Consider the following 16,920-nt stretch of genomic DNA (forward strand, 5'->3'; position numbering starts at 1 on the left):
TCCCCAAAATACCCTAAAAACTAGCTATCTTTAGTTGTTGGGAGGGGTATTTTGGTCATTATAAAGGCATTTATCACTTTACCTAAATACCCCCCTGAACTAGATGTTATATAGTTGCTTGGGGGGTACCATTATCATTTTATCTCTCCCAAAGTCAAAATACATAAATACCCCCTATATAGTTGTTTATAGCTATTGGGGGTATTTATATAAAAAAAAACCCAAAAAGTTGAAACTAACCATTGGGGGGTGGGGTCTCCAACGGTAGGACATGTCTTTAAACCATTAGGATAAACCGGTAAAAGACTTAAACTTGGGTTCGAATTTGCCATTAAAGAAAAAAAAAAAAAAACTTGAGTTAGGATCTGATCCCAACAGCCATTATAACCGTGCATGTGAAGTCATGGCCTGCTTAAAATTTTAAAACCCAAAACCCTATATCCAAATCACATCCTCTGTACCCTTGGTGTGATAGATTTATAGTGGTCTGGTGGCAGAGCTAAGAATTTTCTTCTGGGGGCAAGTTAAACAGGAAAATGAGGCAGGAAGGAGAAGAATTAGGTTTGAGAGAAAAAAAATAGCCTGAGAAGGTTTGGATTTATTACAGATTCTTTAAAGAAAAATAAATAAATTATTTTTATTTTTATTTTTTTATTTTGAGAGTTGGCAGAGCCTTTGAGAGTGATCCTTTACAATTTTAGTTCAAATTTGGAGGAGAGTCAAGAACTCACTAGGTAACGATAGTTTTAACAAAAAGTTGGGGGGACCAAGGACCCCCACCAATAGACTTGGCTCTGCCCGCATTTGATAAACAGTGCCAGTTCATTGTCTCGTGGGTGTTTATTTTGAAATGTCATTTGGTAAAATATTTATTAAATAAATATTTGTTTTAGCATATCTAAGAGCCAACCGTTAAAGAAAAATTCATTTTAATGTTTCTCCAATGCCAAAGTATTTATTTCTTATTCATTTAATAAATCAAGAGAAATAGAACAAAACAAAACATAAAACGGCACAGAGGCCAAGTCTAAAACACAGTCTTGGGGTAGAGACCATATAGCATCAAGTAAAATAAAATGGTCAATCCCCGGAGGCGGGGAGTCCAAATACTTGAATCTTTCTTTTAAGTCGTATGCTAAATTAGCCATGAAGTCCGCACATGGATTGGCTTCTGTAGCAGTGTTTGCTTTGGATCTCCCAGTCTCTCTGGAGCAACTCGTCCACTTCTTTCAGAGTATGTTGTCGGTGTGGTTGAGGAGTTAGATGGTGGAGAGAGAGAGAGTTAGATTCTAGGATAACATTCTTCTGTCCCAGATTTCAAGCCAGCTTAAGACCTTCACAAATAGCCCAAAGTTCGGCTATCGTTAGTAGCACTGCCATTCTGTCAATGTAGGAGACGAATCTGCCTTTCCACTTGTCTGGCGCTGATCACAAAGGACTCCGCCATTGTTTCCTTTGGCATCCCCGTCAGTGTTGAGTTTAACCCAGTGAGCTTCTGGAGGTTTCCATTTGATATCTTTTCAAATTTTGTTGATAGCACTATTTTCAATAGAAATATTAAAGTCTAAAGCAGCAATATAATTATCTAAATACGAATTTGTAAGAAATTTCAGAATGGTGGGGCTTGTAATTTTGTTATTGAAAACTGTCTGGTTCTTTGAATTCTAGATCAGCCAGTTATGTAGCACAAAATAGCAATAAGGTCCCTACTCTAAGCTGTTGAAGATTAATTTTCAGCCAATCCTTGAGGGGTAAATGAGGATCTTGAATAGCATTCAAGTGATTAGCTAGCTCGTTTCAGATGTGTCTGTTAAACTCACAACTTCTAAACAGGTGGCCTAAGGTTTTCATGTTGTGAGAGCAGAATTCACAATTTGTGGGGATCACGAAGCCTCTTTGGTCTAAGGTTTCCATTGTAATGGTATGATGCTTCATCACCAACAATTCTATTAGGCAAGAAGCAATTCACGATAAAGAAATCGATTGATGGGGAATGAAAGACATGACTAGTGAGGATTCAAATGAAATCAATTATAAGAGTGATTTTGATGAGAAGAATGAACAAGTAGATATACAAATAGCTAATCTTAGGGATAATATAGCAAATAGGATGTGGGAGAAACATTAGATTGAACAGTTTTAGTTTTAATTTTAATTCAAATTTTAGATAATATGGTTAACATATTGGATATGTTTGAAACATTTTGAACTCACTTGGGATAAGTACCTTTTAATATGGATCATAGCCACCATGATAGGCCTTAATCCGGGTCTTACATAGATAGTTATGATTTCTAGTTTAATCATCCTATTAAGATAATATTACTGTTTGTAGTCAAACTGATGAAAGAATCCATGGAGGAGCTTGGAGAACCGGTGAGCAAAGTGTTGAATGAAATTGATCTAGAAAAATCACGATTCCTCACCAGCCCATCTCGTATTTACTTGCTACAAATAGGGGTGTAAACGGATTGAATTCGAATCAGATCAGGCAATATCTGAATTCGAATTCGATTCAATATCCAACGGATATTAACAATTAATATCCAAATTCAAATTCGATTAAATATTCAAATATTCAATTCGATTTAAATTTGATTAATTAATTATTTTAGATAATTAATAAATATATAAAATAAATATTTTATTGATATAAGGTATATAAATATATAAACTATTTATATAACTTAATTATTATGTATAAATTATATATTATATAAAAATTAAATAATAAGTCAAAATCGGATATTTATCGAATCGAATCAGATCATATCCGAATTCGACCGATTAAATATTCGAATTATCTGAATTCAATTCGATTAGGTCAAATATCGAATTCGAAATCAGATTTTTGAATACCGTTTACACCCCTAGCTAGAAACCTAGGGGCATCCATCTTCTTGTCATCAAACAACAAAATGAGCTCTTAAATTTTCAAGAAAAAAATGAACTAAATCCAAAAGAGTATAACAATGTGATCAATAAAGAATAGGGGTGCAAATGGATGGATCCAATCTGATATAAGCTGTATATATTATTTATATAAATACTAGTAAAAGTGCACGCGCGTTGCACGTGGCAATATCAATGATGATGATGATCATAGTCAGCAACCAAATGACCATACTGGTTGTATCATTAACTATTTAACTAGGAAAATTGACTATAATTAAGACATTAATTCATTTTTTCTTTGTATTTTAGCCATTTATATCTTTACTAACAATAATTCTTTTTTTCAAACATATTTTTGTTTAATATGAAGAATATATAATATTAATGCATGTTCAAAATTTTCTATAAAATTTATTTACCAAGATGAAATGCAATTCCAATATATTGTTTGAATATTGGTTTTTAATATTGTGGTCAAATCAATTATATATATATATATATATATTGCATTTTTGTAAACTTCTTATATGATGAAAATAGTTGAAAAATACTTATATTTTTTTTTGTTTTTCTTTATTTCAACTATTATATTTTCTTTTCCTTTTAATAATTTATGATTTTTTATTTAAATTGGATCGCATCATATTCAGATATTCAACATGTTGATCAGATTCAGATTCAAATCACTATTTATGAGATCCGATAAGACCTTCGGATCAAATCAAATTTAATCCCTACCAAATCACTTGCCTACAATGACCTAGCTAATTAAATCATTATACCATTTGACATGGTTAGTGGGGTCATGTGTTAGACATTAATGCTCTTTATTTTTTTATCCCATTTCTACCATTAATGAAAATAATTCTCATTAATCACATTTTTTTTATATAACAAATATATAATATTATAGGATGTACCCAAAATTATCTATAAATTTCTATATTTCTAGAATTTTATGTATTTTATTATTTAATAATAACATCATGTGTTGATCCATTTGACATGGATAGTTGAACCATTAACCCACCACTTGGATGGAAAAATAATTTTTTTCTATTTTGGTTGATTTTAAATCATTTATTACATTTTCATCATCAATAAAAGTAATTTTTATTTTCACATTTATTTTTACACATGATAGTATCAAATGATGATGATGATGATGATCAGCAACCAAATGACCATACTGATTGAACCATTAATCCATTTAAACCAAATACTAACCCACCATCCAAAAAGAAAAAAAGTTTGCTTTCTAAGTTGACATTAAATTTTTTATTACATTTCCGTAATTAATAAAATTATTTCTTATGTATAATACTTATTTTTGTTCAATGTAATAAATGTATAAGATTAGAGATGTACCCAATATTTTATTTTTTATAAATATTTAACATTATATATGTACCCAATTTTTTCTCTATTTTTTTTATTTTTGCAATTCTTTGTATTTTCTATTTTTAAAAACTTTATTATTTGACTATGACATAATTTCATTTCTAGGTTGATTTTAAATTTGGAATTTCATTTTCATCATTAATAAAAATACTTCTTACGTTTCATACTTATTTTTGTCTAATATAATGAATGTACAGAGACATGTCCAATTCTTTTTTGTATTATATATTATAAAAATAAATTAATTTTAATTTCTTATTATTTAATTATGGCATTATTTATTAACCCATCTGACCCCAAATGGTTGAATTGCTTACCCACCACCGAGAGGGAAGAAAATCGTTTTGTTTTCAAATTGCTTTTCAAAATATTTATCTTTATACTATTAAAGTTAATGTTGTGGCTTTAATCAGTAAAATTTAATGATTAAAAAATATATATCTTAAACATAAGATTTAATGAGAGAGTATATCCAATTGGATTTAAATTTTACATTCCATTTCTATCATCAATAAAAATATTTCTTATTTATCATACTTATTATTGTTTAATATGTCGAATATGTGATGCTAAAATTTTTCCATTTTTCTAATATATATATATATATATATTATTTTATATATTTTTTAATTTTATTATTTAATTGTAGCAGCATGGGTTGGCCCATTTGACCCAAAATGGTTTAATTTCTTACCATCACCTAGATGAGAAATTTTTTTTTCCGATAGATTTTAAAAGTATAAGTTTTTATGTTATTGGAATTATTAATTTATTATGTATAGATTTAATTATTAGAACTTAATGATAAAAAGAAAAAATTATATTTTAAATATATGATTCAATGAAGGTGAATGTAAGTTAGTTTCTTAAGTGTTGGATTTAATGAGAGAATTGAATGCATTGAATGTCTTAACATTACCTCTTTTCAACTCATTTAATATCATTAATTGATTACCCTATTTTTATCAATAAATTTAAATATAGAGGGATAACTTTTGTTCTTAAAAAATTCAAGAAATATTCTTGAGGCTATTCATGCTTTTTAAAGTAGTATAGATATATAGATTCAGGCTAAAAAAAGTTGCCATTCCATGGTCACAACACTTCTTTGGGACCCCAATGAAATGCGGGCACATAGCTATTGAAATTAAAAATCATTTAGGTTTAAACGTGACACCCTTACACCATGGCATTTCCAATTCATGTTGTGCCTTAGGGGGTTTTTTGGGCCAAAATATTAATCACTAATTGGTGGGCTTTCATCTAAACTTGGCTCACAATTGACCCAGGCCATTAATTCACATCAGCGCCCCACAATCACCAATGCAAGGGTGGTCATTTTGATGAATTGGGATCTCTTCCAACAAAACGCGTTCCAACACCTTACCAATTTGATTGATACCGCATATCTCACTATGAAACTGGAGCCTATCATAAAAGTTGGACCTATCATGTATGAAATCTATGGTGTTAGATGATGATGGTAGGGTGTTGTAACATCTCACATCAGCACCTCATTTTGATTGGTGAATGATGATTAACATAACAGTCCTAACACCATAGTGACATGATCCGATAGAGATCGGCTTCTATCAGGGAAAATCTTTGTCCATAGCGTTTTAACAGCATTTTACAAACTTGCATTGGAAATAACTCCCCATGAAATAAAGCATACAAATACGAAGATATTCTCAATGCAATGCAAAGCAATAAATGCTGCTCAAATGGGCTTTGCCCTGACTGAAGCCGAAATAGACTCAACAGCCCACAACTTGGAAGTCCTTTCATGCGGTGGCTTTAGCCTCGCAAGGTGAACCCCATATTGAAAGAAAGCCTAGAAGCTATATTTGGTTAAAAATGCGGGAAAGACAGGATATCCTTTAATTGAGTAAACAGATTTTTTTTTTCAAAAAAAAAAAAAAAAGGCTTAAAGGACATGTCCATATCTTACCTTTAGTTGTACTTTAATAGTCATTAATTTAAAATTTTAAAGCGTCAAATTGGCTGAAAGCCTGAAACTTCAGCCTAGGGTTCATCACTTTTCATATAAAACTAAAGTTGACAAAGAAATTGTAAAGCTTGACTCACTTAAGCAACTTCTGCTTTACCTAAACCCGTCCTCAAGGGGCTGAATCCAATTAATATAATGTGCAATTTTGTAGTTTAAGATTCTAAAGTATAGTGATCACATTATGGAACATGATGGGTTACCCCCTTCTTAACTTGTTGTGTTCTCCAATCTGGCAATCTCCATTTTAAATGATGGTGGCCTCTGAATTAAAAAGAGATCAATAATAAAAATAAAAATAACAATATTTTTTAAAATAATTAAACTTATATTACTCAATAAGCAATAATTAATTATAGGTGTAGTGGGAGTTTAGTAATAAAAAAGCATGTGGAAGGTTTTGGCTTCGGTGGAGTTAAAAATGTTAACGCAAATCGATTTTGGAATTTGTAAATACCTAAACGTGCACTCTCGATTCCCCCTCTACTACCCTATATATGCTCACTTACTAAATTTTACTAAACTATACTATGAAAACAGATCGGATCGGATTCGAATTAGGGTAATATCTAAATCCAATTCAATATTGTTAAGAATTTATATCAAATCTCATAAGTATGTATTTGAATTTGAATAAAATAAAGAAGTCGAATTCTGATCAAATAGGGAGTGATCCGATCTGATTTCTGATCTGGTCCAATCCAAAGATCTGGACATAGGAGATCTAAATCCAACAAAAATAAGATTGGATCAGAATCTGATCCATTTGCACCCTACCAACAAATTAAAACTGTTTTTAGAAGGGGATGTAGATGTGGATGTGGATTTTGATCCTAAACGAACAAATAAACTTTTTTAGGTCTCATTTTTTCGGTATTAGTGGGTTTTATGGAAAAGAACAAATTTCAAGTGATTCATTTATAGAGGAAGTAGTACTCTCCTTAGACTTACATAATACATGTTGGAATAATATTGTTCCTTCAATAATATTACTATTTTTGATAAATCAGTCATTATACACCTTTACCTCGCTCTCAATTTTCACTTCTAGGGAAATCACTTAAATTTTCTCCTATATTTTCATCCTGACTTGCACTCCCCTACTTTTTAAAAAGATCTGAAAATTACGTTAACTATATGACAAGATATTTAATTAGATTTGTTTTAATACAATGATAGTCACCTCCGCTCTCAAGGAGGTTAGTGTCTTAATGGTGGCTCATTCCAGATCTACTGCCCACATAACTCATTGTCCTGTATTGAGAACATCTACTCATGAATAACAAGGGAGATATCAAACTACAATACCCCATGGGCAGGGATGTGGGAATAATTTGTACATACTATGAGTTCAAATCAGCCCCCCACAATACATTCCTATCTTGTATTGGGAATAAATCCCGATGATAATACCAGAAATGATGATGTCATCATCGAGAGATGTTTTCAATATATGACGCGGATATACCATGGGATGTTGTGGGGGATAATCTTGTGAAGGGATGATTTGCTTTTACACACTAGATCCAAGCCCATTATGATTACCTACATTGAAAAAGGAAAAAAAAAAATCGTTGCAAATGAATTTTGTATATACAAAAAATCTCTATATAAAAAAAGATTCATACTATTATAAAGCAAATACTTGTCTGCAAGCTGTAAAAGTTAAATTTGATAATATTTTTACCTTTACTTGTACACATATATAAAATGTGCACTTACACTAGTTAAATAAAATTAATCTAAATTTACAGCATAAATAATAAGTATAAAAAAATAGCCGAATATTAGTTTATAAGCTCTTAAACTATCAATATGCCTATATACATTTTTTGGGTTTACAGTTCTTACAAAGATTTCTTCGGTCATTTATACTCCAACTGCACGTTTTAATAGCTTTTACACCCTTAAGCTTATTTTATTGTAAAATTACTACTTTCTACTTTTCTTATTTCTTAATTTCTCTATGTTTCTGCGGAACTTTTTATTTTGGAACCGAACTAATTTTGACTGGTTTGGTGGGGTGGGGGGAGTTAAACAAAAGAATGAGAAAGGGAGGAGAAGAAGTAGGGATTAGAGAAAAATGGAGTGAGAAGGTTTGGGTAGGGGTGTCAATGATTTCAAATTTGAGATTTAACATAATCGAATCGAATTCAGATAATTCGTATTTAATCAGCCGAATTCAGATATGACCTGATTTAATTCAATAAATATTCAAATTTGACCAATTATTTAATTCTTATATATAAGATATATAAAATTTGTAAATAATATATATATATATATATATTAAATTATATAAAATATTTATTAATTACTTAATTGAATTCAAATCGAATCAAATATTTGAACATTTAATCGAATTTTAATTTTCGATATCTGTTGGATATTGAATCGAATTCATATATTAAATTTTTTAATCGGATTCGAATTTAGATATTACTTGATCCGATTTGAATTCGATCTATTTATACCCTTAAATTTGAATTTATTATATATTTTAAAAAAATAAATATACATTGGTACCTTAAAATTTTCATCAGCTGATTCAAATTATATATAAATTGATACCTTAAATTTTTCCAAAACATCGAACCAAAATCAGGTAGTACAAATGCAAATATGTAAAGTGTAAAATCTTATATTTTATATTATATTATATATATTTACACTGTATATATTTGCATTTATACTCTTTCCAAACTGAGCCAAATTTTTTTAATTGGGTTCAATTTTCTATTTTTCCGTTTGTGATGAACACTCCTACATGTATTAATATCTTATTTTTGTGTAAATATCCTTCTTTTTTATTGACATTTTTATGTCAATATCCTTATCTCTTCGTTTATTTTGTAAAATATTTTTGGACCAAACAAATGTATGTGATGGGGGATATATTTCCATTTATTCAGAAGCTAGGGAAAATTCGTATTCTCTTTCTCTTGAGTATCTTGAGTCAATGAGTATGAGGGAGACGGACCACCAACGGCTACAAACACACACATCATCTGTTGTGAAGAATGAAATAAATAAACTGGTAAAAATGACCAACTTTAGTAAAAAGCTCGATGATCAATGCAAGGTCCACTCTCTGACTGACCACGGCTAGCCCCACCGGTCAACATCTAATTCACAACGCGACCGACACCGTCAGATTACGGAGAGACTCACTTTTCAGAGCCCAAAAAAAAAGCCCAGAGCCCAAAAGGGGAGAGAGGCCCAAGAAGTTCACAGACGACAGACGGGTAGAGAGAGTGGAAACCAGGCTGGCGTACATCCGTACTTGTCATACGGATTCGTAGCATATTAACGCCGTTTAACAAGGTAAAGGCTTTGGGTTCTCGGGCGGGCCGGGCGCGAGTATCATGACCTCTCACGCATGCTTCTTGTCGGTGACGGAGTCCCCGACCCCGTACGTACCACTAACTGATACGGGGCTCGGGAGTTGGGTCTCGGGTTGGGCCGGAGTGCCGGAGGACGTGTAAATAAGTTAACATAACACAACCGACACAGTGCTTTCTTTTCATCATTTCTCCGCCACGTTTCCTGTTGATGATGCTCGTCCAGGAACGTAGACCCCGTGTTCCGTCACCCGTGGATCTCCAATTAGACCGACTTCTGTCGTTTTATAAAAATGAGATTCGCCTTTTCCTTTTCCTTTCCCTCTTACTTAAAAACTTACATCCTTTGTCTATAATGTCCAACTTGTCCTCTCTCAACTCCCTGATTCGCCGTCGTCGTCAACTGTCAACCACGCCCGGATGGCCGGATGGCCGGATGGCCCGGATCCAATTCCTTCCCCTTACAGCCATAACCTCAACTCTAGCTTTTGCAGGGCCAGGGACAGATTCGTCAATTTCAAAACAAAAATGCATTTAAATTAATTACTAGTATAATAAATAAATTCTGGTTTTCATTGATTAGTAATATCACTATGATAGTGCGTGGTTGCATGGTGCCATAGTTAGGCCATGGAAATTGCTAAAAAGAAATATTTTAATGATACCCTCTATTAACGTCTGAAGTCGCTCAGATACTCCTTTAAAATGTGAGCCACACGTTACACAAATCTGTCCAACTGTCTCTCCTCCCGGCCCCCGCACCACACACACTCAATTAATGCCGCATTTAAGACATATTTTCTTTAATTATGCAAATAAATGCATAGATATTCTCAAAATTACAGATAGATAATCTTCAGTTCTTCAATCCCCTATTTTTTCCTCTTTTTTTTTTCTAAAACAAAACCCCTATTTGTATGTTTTTATTCAGGAGGATGAGATATTCCGAAAATTAATGAAGAACAATATTCTCGATATAAATTCTCAAAAGCTGACTTAAACAAATAAACAATATAGATGAAAGAAAGAACTAATTAATAAAGAAATATTTTCGATATATTTGTTGCCGAATGACTGATTTCTCCCTCGGTTCTTGTCTTGATGAGTTGGGTAGCCACCTTAGGGATGGGGTCTGGATCAACAATATGTGTTCTCATTATAATCGGATGAATTTTTTATTATTTCAAACCGACTAAAATTCGAAACCCGAACAGATTTATTTATGGGCAGTCATTGTAATAATTGTATTATTGACTGGGGACTGGTTCTGAACATTTATAATTTTGCTATTTTATTGATTATTGATTTGATCCGGGATTAGGTCGACCCTGCCCGGACCAGCCCCCAGCCCGACTGACAGCGCTAGGTGAAGAACTGAGAAGGAGCATTATTGTCAATTTAACAACTGAGAAGGAGTCTGTTTTTATTATTTATTAATTTATTTATTGAATATTGATAAATGATAACGCAGTGGGTTAGCGCAAGTCCTACGGTATGGTGGAAAAGGCAAAGCTGGAAAAGGGAGGGCTCTACCACTTGTGCCCCCTGCTTCTGCTTGCTTCTTCAGCTTCTCCAACTGCGAGAGCAGACTGGAGAGTGACGGAGACACAAAAAGAGAGTGAGGAGGAGCTGAGACAATCAGCCAACTGTAGAGCACGTTGCCGCAGAGTAGCAGTACTCCGCCCTGTTTTACTCTCGTTAATGGATTCTCTCCCCTTTACCTTTCACAACCCACCCTTTCTCTCTCCAAGTTTGCTTCGTCTGCACGGTGTCTGATTATTAGTGTGATTCTAGCATTCTCTCCTCACTCCCTCCTTCTCTGTCTTTCTCAGGCTGGCAGACCAAAAGGGAACCCTAGCGTTCCTTCTCCTCTATCTGTCCTCTCGATTCGCCGATCCTTTCGATTTCAAATCGAAGAAGAAGAAGAGGAGGAACGGAGGCTACCCAGTGAAGATGCTCTGGATCATGAGATTATCGGGTTTCTTCTCTGCCGCAATGGTTATGATCGTTCTGTCTCCTTCTCTCCAATCCTTCCCCCCTGCCGAAGCCATTAGATCCTCTCATTTCGACGGTTATCTCCGTTTCCCCTCCCAGCTTTCCGCCGTCAATACCCTGAATCCTTTTTCTTTCAGAAAGGCATCTTCATATCGCAATGCTGAAGAATGCAGCTCCGCCGACAGAAAAATCTCCGGTCAAAACACCGTATGCGATCCTTCTCTCGTTCACATCGCGATCACTCTCGACATTGAGTACCTTCGCGGCTCTATCGCTGCCGTGCACTCGATATTGCAACATTCTCTCTGTCCGGAAAACATTTTCTTCCATTTCCTCGTCTCGGAGTCGGAGGCGAATCTCGAAACCCTAGTCCGTTCTACGTTCCCCCAGTTAAAATTCAAGGTCTATTTCTTCGATCCGAAGATCGTGAGGAACCTGATCTCGACTTCGGTGAGGCAAGCACTCGAGCAACCGCTGAATTACGCGAGGAATTACCTCGCTGACATTCTCGAGCCTTGCGTTCGCCGGGTTATATATCTGGATTCCGATCTCGTGGTGGTCGATGATGTTTCGAAGCTATGGACTACAAACCTTGGCTCTAGAACAGTCGGGGCGCCGGAGTATTGCCATGCCAACTTCACCAAGTATTTCACGGAGAGCTTTTGGTTCGACAGGCGGTTTTCCGGCACGTTTGCGGGCAGGAAACCATGCTATTTCAACACAGGTGTCATGGTTATGGATCTAGCGAAGTGGAGGAGGTATGGATACACAAAGAGGATTGAACGGTGGATGGAGATCCAGAAGAGGAGCCGAATTTACGAGCTGGGATCGCTGCCGCCGTTCCTGCTGGTTTTCGCTGGACACGTGGCACCGATCGAGCACAGATGGAACCAACACGGCCTTGGAGGGGATAACGTGAAAGGGAGTTGTCGTGATCTCCACCCAGGTCCCGTCAGCCTCCTGCACTGGAGCGGCAGCGGCAAGCCCTGGCTCCGGCTAGACTCCAAACGGCCGTGCCCTCTCGACGCGCTCTGGGCCCCATACGACCTATATGGACCTTCACCATGACCTTGGATTCCCGGTAAATTCCTCCAGGTTTTCTAATTTGTCTTCCTTTTTCTCAATTTCTTGCTTTTTTCCATTGTTTTTGTAACCTTCTCATTTTTTTTGACAACTTTTTTGCTTTTTGTTCTTCATCGCTCTATTGGACATTGTGTATTCTATTCTATTATTATTCGTGCCCCTGAAAATAAAATATTAAATATATATACATACATATATTCAATTCGTTTCAGTTTTGTTGTTAACCATCAGCAATATTGTTAACCATTCAGGTATAAGTACTGTATATAGCAGACTGAATTTGGAAATTCCTGATGAAACCAATGAAATAACAAAACTGACCTCATTAATGTCATGAAATTTGAAAATACTCCCAACTCAAACTCAATAATATTTCTGGTCTGTCCATTTTTGTGGACAAATGACAATTATAATTTGCAGTTGGTGAAAGTGAATTTACTGCCTTGCTTTATTAATTTCTTTTTGGGAAAGACGAATCCGGTGATCTTGAGTACTGAGATGGATTTCGTTGTTCAGTTGTCGGTCTGTGTGGTAAATGAAATACGTTTGGGATGGAGAGAGAATGGGTGTTGGGTTAAGGGTAATGGATAGTGGGGGACTGGAGAGAGAATGAATAGGGAAGTAATACTAATTTGTCCCTTTCGGGTTTGGGTGGCAATCCCTTTCTATTCGGTTTCACTGTTTCTGTCTATGCATAATACTATTTTCCTCTTCATTTATTATTATACTAATAACCAAGTCATTTGCATCAAGGGAGGGACCCAGGCGTCATTGTTACTTAGAAAGCGTCCAAGGGTGTGGTGAGGAGATTCCTCTTCTCTCTGTTTCTCTCTCCCTCTCTCTCTAAACGTGGCCACTTGGCCCTTCGTATTTGATTATAGGGTAGCTTTAATGCTTTATGCTTTCAGGGTCGAATGATTGATTTCTCCCTTTTCGTTCTCATTTTGCAGCTATGTAAAAATATACATACCCTAGATTTTTCTCTGTATACAAATATATATATTGGTAGCTAGAATATATGTTTCGTCATCAAATGTTCAAATTCAAATAATATATTCTAGATGAAACATACATCCTTGTAGGTTTTGTGTTGGTGCTTCTTTTTGTTGTCCGGATTGAACAGGTCTTTTCCGAATTAAAAACGAAAGGAAAAATAAAGAAAGAGGGTATTAGGTCATTAGTCTATTAGTCCCGGTTGGTGGAAGTAGTAGTAGTTTTATAGTTTAGGGGGGCCTAATAACATGGGCGGGAAGTGGGAGCCATACAACGATACACCATCAGTCCGAATTTGACAGCTTCGCTGTCTCAATTATTCTAATTGCAGACCTCTGTGCTTGAACGTGTCAAAAACGCCTAGTTGCTTTTTTTTTTAATTTTTGGGCTTGTTGGTAAAGGTTTGGTGAGGGGGAGAGAAATCTCTAATTCTAAAATCTTTGATCCGAGTGAGAGAACCCATAAAGAATCTCTTATCAAAAAAAAAATAGAGAGAGAAGAGAACCTATAATATTTTACAATGTCTGTCTCTACACTTGGGAGCCCTATCTATCGGCTCTACCTGCTCTGTCACTGATTTGTAACTACCGAACTCTTAATATCTCATATATCCGACTAACAGAAGATGTTACGCTTTGTATTAAAATTAAAATGTTTGTCCTTTTTAGTGTTGGTGAAATAATTGTTGTTTCTAATTTGGACCTTTTAAAACAGATGAGCATAGGGTCCGACGTTGGGGATCAGGCTGTCATTTGTCATCGCAAGTCTTGCAACTCTCCCTCACCAATTCCAATCCAAGTGCAAGTTGAGTGGTTCGTTGGACGAGATGGTGTGGTGGGTCCATCCAGATCCAGGGCGATGAATCTCGGCTACGAATACAATGAAATTCTTTTTTTCCTTTCAAATTGAAGCTGCTGTGTGTACATTTACGAGGTACAACCAAGGACATTCTGCCATTTCTCATGGGGTCTGGGGGCACATGGAGGCTACTTAACACCGATCCACCCACATCCGTCCATCCATCCATCCACCCATCATCACATGCATACTCAGTGGGTCCCATGATGCCTCTCTTTTGATTCCTATTCCTAGGGAAAAAATAATAATAAAAAGATTGCCCCAAATTACAGACTTTACTTACAGAAACTTAGAGAGAACTGCAACCATCTCATCTGATTGCATTCATTTTCTATTCTTTTGTGTATGATCATAACTTCATTTAAAATTTATTCCTGTTTGATACACACCTTATGCCTTCCTTTCTGTTTATTGCATTCCAAAAAAAAAAAAAAAGGAAAACCAGCTGTTCGTTTGCTGCATAATTCTCGGTCACAAATATCTAGCTGTTCAATTGCTGTTAACGGAAAGTTCAGTATTCACAGTGTTAAAGGCAAAGCTACGGAAATATGTTGTTATCAGCCTCATTACATAATAGTAAACACTGCATATATAAAATCAAAGGCATGTGCCTTGGGGTGGCAGTGGTGCACAAGAAAACTGCAGTCTACTTATCCCCCCATAAACAATCATCCAGATTTGATTCTTATTACATCCATCAATCACAATCAATCGAGAACAAACACATGATGTCCAGAAAGACAACGACGAGTAGCTCTGATCCGAACCTTTACAGCTAGTAGAGCCTACAAGTAACACGACTAGTCTAATAAGTAGTACCTGGGCTGAACGTGTGGCGACCGCGACCGGCCATCCAATATGGCCGACCACCACTCCCTCTTTTCCCCCATTTACTGCATTAATAATGAATATACACCTACATATAATTTTGCAAGTTGGAATTTTGTATCAATTTTTTTCCACCATTGCTTCATTTTACTCGGAAAAAGAAAACAATTAATATGGTTGACCCTTGACCTATACGGATGCATCAAATTAATTTTTTCTGAAAAAACAAGTTCATCAATGGTGCTGTCGGATAAGTACAGCTTTTCATTGCTTGGGGACCTGGGGTGACAATTCAAACCAATCACCCAAGACAGCCTGTAATTGCTTAGGAGTCATGTACAAGAAAGCACTGATCTGGATGCCTGGAATCAATCAGATTGTACACATACAGCCTTGGTGGTGGTAAGTGGAATCACAGTGTTTCTCATGCAGAGAATGAAGTTGACATCTACTACAGTGCAGTTGTAAAAATAGCTTAGCATTTGGTAATCAATGGTTCTAGATTGTTACTATCGGCTCCTATGAGTCATATTTTTTGGGCTGAGGATCACAATTCACCCACTGGTTGATACTTCCTATGACTTGGGGGCTATTTGCCAATATATCTGATTTTGCTTCTGAAAACCAAACAACTGCCTCATGTTGATTCTGATTTATACTTGTAACAAACCGTCAAAGTATGTGTTTTTATATGCTTAAAACCTTATTTATAATGAATTGAGCTGTTGAATTTGTGTTAAGATTTATATGGAGTTCTGTATCAATTATATCGTTTCTTCCATCGGATTCTATATACCCTTCATTTCCCAAGCATATCTCACATAGGTGTCTTGAAACAAGAGCAACTAGCCAACCATCTATTAATTGTTTTACTCCAATTCATCTGTAATTTGTTCTCCGATGATCATGTAGTCGATAAAAGACGAGCCTTGGTTGAGGCTATATTATGAATGAATGACAGGGACTCCAATTGGTGTTGAATTTTGGACAGTTCTCACTCCTCGGCCACACAAGCAGGTCAACCATTATAATATATACCCTTCAGCCCCAACCCCCAAATAGTGGACAGTAGGTCGGATTATTATCAGCTGTTCCATTCCAACAGTTTGGTTGGGTGGAATCAAAATCCATTTTCATTCTTGGTGGAAAGGCATTCTCTTATTTGAGAGAGAATGGTAATTTCCTCCCAGGTTTTAAAAACTGAATTAGACATGGAACCATTTTGGTGACTGGTTCTTGGGCTGTATGATCCGATCGGTTCGAATGGATGGCTCACTCTGATTTAAAAAATAATAATTAAAATAAAAAAACTGTCAAAAACTGTTGTCTGTGTCGACGGTTCAACCGCCTGGTTTAGCGGATAACTGTCCAAGGCAATGGTTTTTGGCCCAAAAGTAGTTTTAGGGTGAAACGGAACCAGTTATCTAGACAGTTCTTGGATCAACCGGTCTGGTTTTCAAAACCATGACTCCTTCCCCCTCTCTTGGAAATGAAATCCCTTCCAGCTAATTCCAATTC

General features: G+C 35.4%; 1 protein-coding gene across 1 annotated transcript; it reads left to right on the plus strand.

Moving 5' to 3' along the window:
• Window positions 1-11,071: 11,071 nt before the first annotated feature.
• On the plus strand, window positions 11,072-14,960 carry LOC148861384 (putative galacturonosyltransferase-like 7). The gene is made up of 2 exons (XM_088984721.1): window positions 11,072-12,721; window positions 14,431-14,960. The coding sequence occupies exon 1, from the start codon at window positions 11,599-11,601 to the stop codon at window positions 12,706-12,708; it is 1,110 nt and encodes a 369-aa protein (XP_088840847.1). The 5' UTR covers window positions 11,072-11,598; the 3' UTR covers window positions 12,709-12,721; window positions 14,431-14,960.
• The last annotated feature ends 1,960 nt before the right edge of the window (window positions 14,961-16,920 follow it).

Source organism: Nelumbo lutea, chromosome 4 (genome assembly GCF_056320005.1).
Source record: "Nelumbo lutea isolate HS-2025 chromosome 4, American lotus-T2T, whole genome shotgun sequence".
Taxonomy (NCBI): Eukaryota; Viridiplantae; Streptophyta; class Magnoliopsida; order Proteales; family Nelumbonaceae; genus Nelumbo; species Nelumbo lutea.